Source organism: Camelus ferus, chromosome 20, assembly GCF_009834535.1.
Source record: "Camelus ferus isolate YT-003-E chromosome 20, BCGSAC_Cfer_1.0, whole genome shotgun sequence".
Taxonomy (NCBI): domain Eukaryota; kingdom Metazoa; phylum Chordata; class Mammalia; order Artiodactyla; family Camelidae; genus Camelus; species Camelus ferus.
Window position 1 is genome coordinate 32386649 of NC_045715.1, and position 7552 is coordinate 32394200.

At 46.3% G+C, this 7552-nt stretch overlaps 1 protein-coding gene across 1 annotated transcript in view; it reads left to right on the forward strand.

The window, feature by feature from the left end:
* ADGRF2 (adhesion G protein-coupled receptor F2) overlaps positions 1-7446 on the forward strand; it is a 29895-nt gene extending 22449 nt beyond the window's left edge. The window contains exons 8-10 of the mRNA XM_006190727.3: positions 1093-1152; positions 4089-4165; positions 5373-7446. Of these exons, the coding sequence (XP_006190789.2) occupies positions 1093-1152; positions 4089-4136 (108 nt within the window). The 3' untranslated portion in view covers positions 4137-4165; positions 5373-7446. The remainder of the gene's footprint in view (positions 1-1092; positions 1153-4088; positions 4166-5372) is intronic.
* Positions 7447-7552: the final 106 nt, after the last annotated feature.

The window sequence follows — 7552 nt, forward strand, 5'->3', positions numbered from 1 at the left end:
GGAGTCCCTTAACTCATGAACCCCAGATTCCTCAACTGGAACGCAGAGATAATGATGTTCTCCCTGCCTATTCCACTAGATCAGGATAAAAAACAAATGCAATTTCCCAGATGAACACACAGAGAAAGCACTTAGGGCATTATGTAGTTATAGACCGTATGATTATGTTTTTTCTTACAGACACCACAATTAGTATTTACAGCCAAAGTGGCAACAGCAGCCTTATTACGTATTAGTGAACCTTGTTACTTACTAGTCAGGGGTTGTGAGATGTGTAAAGAACCCCAAGACACGGAACCTCCTATCAAGATCAAAACCTCTTGTATTTAAAATTATAATGTAAAAGATAAACACTCAAAGATGTCACAGGACCATACATGGCTGACCGAAAGTTGTACATACCAGTATTCTTCTAACTTTTAGGATCAGTAAAAAAGCAGTGAGCCTCTATCCCCAGATGTGTATATTATTAATGTACAAAGTATCTATTGTGCACATTATGAAACATGAAATTAAAAAAAAGATGAGAAAAAAATTTAAATAGATATTCCAGTGTGTCTTCAAGTATCTGGATGGATTCTTGAGTACACAGACCCCTCCCCCAACCCCAGGCAGAGCTTCTCTCCCTTTCGAGGCTGAGTTGTGACAAAGAAAACTGCACGTTCAGGGAAGGGGGAAGTCCCTCTGAGCTGGAGAACTTTGCCATACATTGACTGTGAAGACAGAGCTTCTTCGAGTCCTTGGAAGGCGAGTAACATTTTGTGTTTTGTGCAGCAGAAGGAAATCGGGAGCAGATTCAAGCAGAGGGCGCCCGTATTCCGCAGGAGGGATTCAGGGAAAGTTGATGGGATGGTCCGGAGTCAGGGGACTTGAACTCAGGCCCCCACTCTTCCTCTTAGTAGCTGACTGGCTGGATGTCACTCAATCTCAGAGTCTTAATTTCCTCAGTCGTAGAATGGGGATAATAATATTGACATTTACAGGGTTAAATTCTGGATAAAACACTCCCTCATCACAGTGTTTGCCAGGCCAAAGCACACGTGTCCGTTTCTTATAATCTTTAATTCTTAATGCCTTTTGTTACCTACCCAGATAAGACAAGCTTTAAAGGATCGAGTAACCTCTGCAAAATGGATCTCCAGGACATCAGAGGTAAAGTCCACACACTCACTCTTTGCATTTAAAAGCCTGACAAGGTAACAGCCACGTCGGAGTTTCTGGCATGTGAGGTGTTACTGAAACCATCACCTAACACTTTGGGGCAGGGATTATCCAGAAGTGCTGAGTGAGTGCCTCTCTGACGCTGTTCAGATTCTACCTGGAGTGCAGGGACCACATCCAAAGAGATGCAAGTAGACTTAAATGCAATCAGAAGAGAGTGACATGGGGGCAGGGCCTGGAGGGGTGACCCTCAAACCACAGAGCAGGAGAGCAGGCGATGAAACAGAGGAAGGAGAGGCGGTGGACAGTCTCGGGTCCCCATGACTGGTTCACTGTGACTCTGATGAGCTGACCCACATCCAAAGTGTGCAGGTTCCAGGGAAACAAATTCTGACCCTCCACAAAGATCTTCCTGATAGCTTGACTCTCAAGGCCCGCTGCCATGGTTACTGGAGTTGAAAAGAAGGCTGGGGGCCTGTTCAGGGACAGGATACAAGCCCTTTCAAGTATCTTCACTTCCTCTAACTTAGAAACCATTGTTATGCAGAGGTGTGACCCTCCTGCTGTTCCAAGTGAGGGGAAAACTGGGAAATTTTCAAGTGGCAGCAAAAGGAAATTCAGGGTTGATCTAGGGAACAAACCCAGTAATGAGAGGAGAGGTGACCTAGATTTCCCACGCCAGCGTCTGAAGGGAACCACGTGGCCTGCAGTGGACTGGCATTGCAGGAGGTCTGGAGGGAGCAGGGCAGGGTCCCCGGGGGCTGGACACCCTGTGGCCCCAAGTACCAGCACTGCCCCCTCCCTGGATTCCTTTCCTTTCTGTTTCCTCCCCTTTGATTTCTTTACCCTCCTCTTCTCTGCTTTCTGTCCCCTTTTAGCCTTACTCTTCCCGAAGCTTTGGCCTTGTTCCCAGTCCTCCATCTCCATACCTAGGTGATTGCTGATGGCCCTCATCCTTTCCAGCTGGAAACAAACAAACACACAAACAAACCAAGTTTTACTAAGAATAAACATTAATAATGATCTAAAGCAGTGGTTCTTAATCTTGGCTGAGTATCAGAATCAACCAGTGAAGCTTATAAAAAATGCTGCCCGGTCCCCCTCCCCACACCCGAGATTCTAATTGGACTGGTCTGCAGTGTGACTTGGGTTTGGGGAGTTTTGCAAGCTCTGCAGGTGGCTCTAAGGTAGTCGGGGTTGAGATCTATTCATCTAAGCCTTCTGAAATATCTTAGCAATGTAAATACTTCCTCCACCCAGCCTACCTGATGTAGCTGTCCTTTACCACCTCCCCCGGGTGGGCCACCGTGCTCTCAGGAGAGAGACCTGGCTCTTCCAGTCCCTTCCGGCTTTTCTCTTGTGATCTCAGTACTGATCCAGGCAGCCAGCCACCCCAGGGAGATCCTGCTCTTCAGGGCTATGGAAAATAGTTATTTTGCCCACTTCCCCTTGTGTTGTTACCTGCAAGCTAAGTCAGGATTATACCCAGAACTTCATTATCAGTTTGTTGACTATCTGAGTCAGTGGTTTTTCCACGCTGGCTGCACCTCGGAAACACCTAGAGAGCTTTTAAAAAATACCACCTTCCAGGCTCCACCCAAGAAAAGTTACACCAGAAACTCTTGGGGTAGGGCTGAGTCATTTATTTTTTAATTTTCTTTATTTAAAACTGAAGTATAGTCAGTTTATAATGTTGTGACAGCTTCTGGTGTACCTAGTTATTTTTTTTAAAAGCTCCCCAGTGGTTCTAACATGCTGTCAGGGTGAACAACCACTAGCCTAGGCCCTTGGCAAGTTTATCCTAACTTCTTACGGTCCTACCTTTTCTCCACCCAGTAGTGGAAAATCAGCTTTATCAGCCCTACTCAGAGGAAGTAGACTATCGTCTGTCCTCCCCTCTCCTACTCTGTAGGCTGCTCCAGGTAGCAATCTCCTACGGTCCAGATGTAACTCTTTCTCCTTGGGGCACCTGCCTGGGGAGTGTCAGTTCCACTCCCCAAGCCCAGGATAGTAAATGTTCTTGTCTGCATTCATTTTATATCCACTGGGGTGAATGGGTCTATGTTGGTGTGGTGGTGACCCCACCAGTGGGGGACTGTGTTACCAACCCACACCATATGCCTGAAATACAAGGATACTTCAGACCCAGGTACATCCCAAGGGGACGACTGGACCGTGGAGGATTTCAGCAGACCCGCTGAGAAGGAGCTGTTTGAGGGCTGGGGGTCGTTTTCATGTTTCTCTCTCTCTCCATGGCCCTCAACCACCTCCTCTCCACCTCCCTCCCAAACTAGAGACTCCTTCAGGAGAAGCGGGATCCAGGTCCGGCCATGGAGAAAGGGGAATCTCTCACACCAGCGTGTTTCCATATTGTCAGTGGTTCTAATATAATGAAGGAGAGGGGTGAAGTGAAAGCATGAATTAGTCTGCTGTAGGTCACAATTCTCCATGTGCTTTTTTTAAAAAAAATTGAGATATAGTTAATTTACAGTATTAGTTTCAGGGGTACAACATAGTGATTCAGTATTTCTATAGATTACACTCCAGTTAAAGTTATTACAAAATAATGGCTACGTTCCCTGTGCTGTTTATTTGCCATTGTAGCTTGTTTATTTTATACCCAGCAGTTTGTATCTCTTACTTCCCAACCCCTATCGTGCCCCTCCCCCCCCCACTGGTAACACTAGTTCATTCTCTGTATCTGTGACTCTGTTTCTGTTTTGCTCTATACATTCATTTGTATTATTGTTTAGATTCCACATGTAAGTGATATACAATATTACGGTTCACTTATGTGTGGAATCTAAACACAGTATATACTGTAAAATACTGTGTTTAGTGAAATAATTCTCCATGTGCTTCAGATAATTGTGATAATCAAAAACAGACCACTAATGACAAATCCAATTATCCTTTGTCTTCCACAGAACCTTTCTTCTGACTTCTCTCGTCACCCCACCAAAGGGCCAAGCTAACAAACCCGGCCACACTCCTAACTTGGGAGGTGAGTGATAAGCCAGTGGGGTCCCCACATACATGGCATGTATATGACATTTCTTTAAAAAAAAATCACAGTTTGATGCATTCTAATTAGAAATGATTTTTCTTGATTGAAAGGATTCTCCTTACACAATCTACTCTCAGCTAGCTACGGTTAGAGAGACAGGCACACTTCTAATTCTTGGGCTTCTGAAATTTTTTATTGTCCCCGTAAAAGCGTCAGGCCTGTCTGAGGATGCTTGCACACCAGCCTGAGTGTATTTCAGAGGGAAGGGAGCAGAGGCGTCTGCTCTACACGGCTGCGCCCTCTCCCCCTCCTCTCTAGCCCCCTGGACATCCTCCATCATATCGACATCCCCAGATTTCCCACTGTGGCCTCTCTCTTCTCCCTAGTGTGAAAAGGTCAAGGAATTATGATGAACGCTATCTGTGAGAGGCCTTGGAGATAATGTAGAAGTTAATTCGCATTTGAGGTAGGGTCTGTGAGACAGGCAGAGACACGGAGAGAAACAGAGAGAAGGGAGCCAAGCGGGAAGCAGACAGATGGGGACACCTAGTGACGTGGTATGGCAGCTCGGAGTGGGAAGAGAGCTGCAGATACACGGACGTGCGCAAACAGGTCTTCCAACCCTCTGTCTGCATGTCCCTCAAGATCCAGAGAGAGAAGACCAGACAGGGAGACAGGGACCCCACCCTGGGACCCCTAGCTTCACAGTCAGACAGAGAGATGCAGAGAGAGGCTGAGGGTTGCAGAAAGAGAGAGACCCAGAGAAATACAGAAATAAACAGAAAGAGCAACACACACAGAGACGGAGACTCATACAGAGACACACAGAGTGACAGAGACACAGAGAGAGATGTCGAGAGCCTCCGCCCCCACTCCAGTACTTCCCGGCTCCAGCGGCCTCTGTGACTGGGACCCTCTGCAGCAGCCCCAGGGCCTGGTACAAAGAAAGAAGTCTTTGCCAAGAGGAAAGGACATTGTCCAGCTTTGAGACAGACAAGGTTTGCAACTCAGCATTTGCAGCCAAGAGAACAAGGCTTTCCCTGGATTCCAGAGTGACTTAAAGGGAAGTGACTCTCCATTTGCCAAGGGGGGTATACCCAAAGGGGCTTGCTGTTCCAGAAAAAGTGACTCTATATGCCGTGGTCGTGGGGCTTTTGGATTTTGCTGCTTGTATGTTAAGGCTGTGACTTTCGTTCTTGGCCAGGTCATACATCCCAGGGATGGCGGAACCCCCAGGAGAAATACGCTGATTCCTGTCTCCTTGCCTCTGGGGATTGTGATGGAAACCTCCCACTCAGTGGTGCTAATGGAGGAGCATGTGAAGCATAAATACACGAGGATGGACGGCCCCCTGTCTGAGCTGTGCTGCGCTGCCACATGTATCTCCCCCACCCTCCGTCTCTTGTGTATATCGTCCTGGGCATCTTCAAGGGGACGGCAGGACCTTGGTCTTGTCGGGGCCTCCAGCTCCGCACGGTTGGATCATGTTCATCCTCGGGAAGAGAGCTCTGGCTCTTCGTGGCAATGGTGGCCCGCGATGTCACCTGGCTGGATTCTGTGGGTTGCTGAGGGAGGGCCCTCGTGAATAGTCACCAACAGTTGGGCTGACTCTAAGTAGGTCATTGCTGGTTCTTTGGACAAAAGGAATCCAACTGTCAGTACGTTCCACCCTCCAAATTTAAATTGATTGCACAGTGGCCTGGCTTGGGCTCAGATGCAACTTCTTTGGCTGTGAGCCAAGTGAAAAGCGTAGCGCTTTTGAACCAGATGTTCACGTGAAGAAGACTGAAGCCTAGATCGAGGCTTGAGCCAAAGGCAGAAACCCCAGTCCGCTGGCTCCCAGTCGTGGACTTTCTCCTCAAGACCGTGGAGCCACTGACGGCCGCCCTGTCTGCTCAGTGTCAGATCAACCCCCACCAACAACATGATGTTTTGAAACCGGCGCTGAGGAAGGAGAAATATCGTATTTCAAGTAATGAGCCACTCATTTTCTTAACCTTGTATGTAAACAAATTCAACATTCAAACCAGGAGCCACCTGATAGAAGAACAGTATTATAGGTAAAAGCCCTTCTAGAAAAAAAAAAAAAAACTCGTTTATAAAGCAAGCACACAGGCAGATGCAGTGGAAGAAAATTAGTGGATAAAGGAAAAGAGGCCACATGTAGTCCCTCGTTATCCTACCAAGAAGCCAGTATTAATGATGTTACCTTACAAATGGGACAGTGAGACTGTCCATGAGATTTGTCAATGAGCGGAGTCTCATTCTCCCTTATTTTTTTTTTTTTACGACAAAAACTTCCTCTGAGTAGAGAAGTTTGAGAAAGCGAAAATATAATAAAGAAGTCAATGGGAAAGTAGAAAAATGCACCAACCTGGAGAACGAGCCATCTTTTCAGTGGCTTTGCTCATCTTGGGTCAATTGTATCCTTTTCAAGTGAAGTCAGAAAGGTTTTAGTTTCACATTTCCCAGTATATGTGTAGACTCTCTTTAAGGGAACGGAATGGGATGGACACAGTCCTGGTTTTCTCAATGCAGAGATTTCAGGATGAAGACATGTCACTTATCCAGAGTCATTATATCAAAGGGAGGATAGAATCTCATGGAGCTAAATGGCTATAGCTGTTCATTTATTAGAGTATCTGTGAGTTCACGCACACACACACACACACACACACACACAAACCCACACACAAACACAAGCCAGCACACTGCCATCGCCAACTGCATGAGTTTGGGTGAGACACTCTCTCACGGGAGCTAGTTCATTGCATCTAAATAAAAGTATGAAGCACTGGGTTCAGTCTGTTTCACAGCAGGGCTATCGGCCAGCAAAAGTTGCTGAACGATCTTTTCATTCAGTGTTACCAGAGTTGTGATACACAGTTCCCTGTCTCAGAAGGGGTGTACGTCATAGCGCAGACGTACACCCAGAGCGCCATCGGAGCTCTGCATCACCTTTTGCCTTCTCTGTGAAGTCTTCCCTGATCAGTCCAACCAGAAGTGCTAGTTATCCCCACCTGATTTCCTATAATATTTATCACCTGTGCTGTTCACGTCACAGCCAACATTTACTATGTAATATTCTGTATTTACTTTTACTTTTTGTTGTTGTTGTTGTGGGCATGTATTTTCTTTCCCAGATAAGACCGTAAACCTTTGGGGACAGGATTACTCATTTTTATTACTCTGTCTGTCACTCACGTTTGTATGTCCAAAGAACAGAACAGAGTACCTTGTGCATAGAATATGTTCAATAAAATCCTTTGATTACACAACCAAAGGTTTGATGATACTGGCTTTTCCAATTTCCAAATGATGCGGTGCTTAACTATTGACCTAAATGGAATGACCCATTTCCACAAATGTCACCTCCTGGATCCT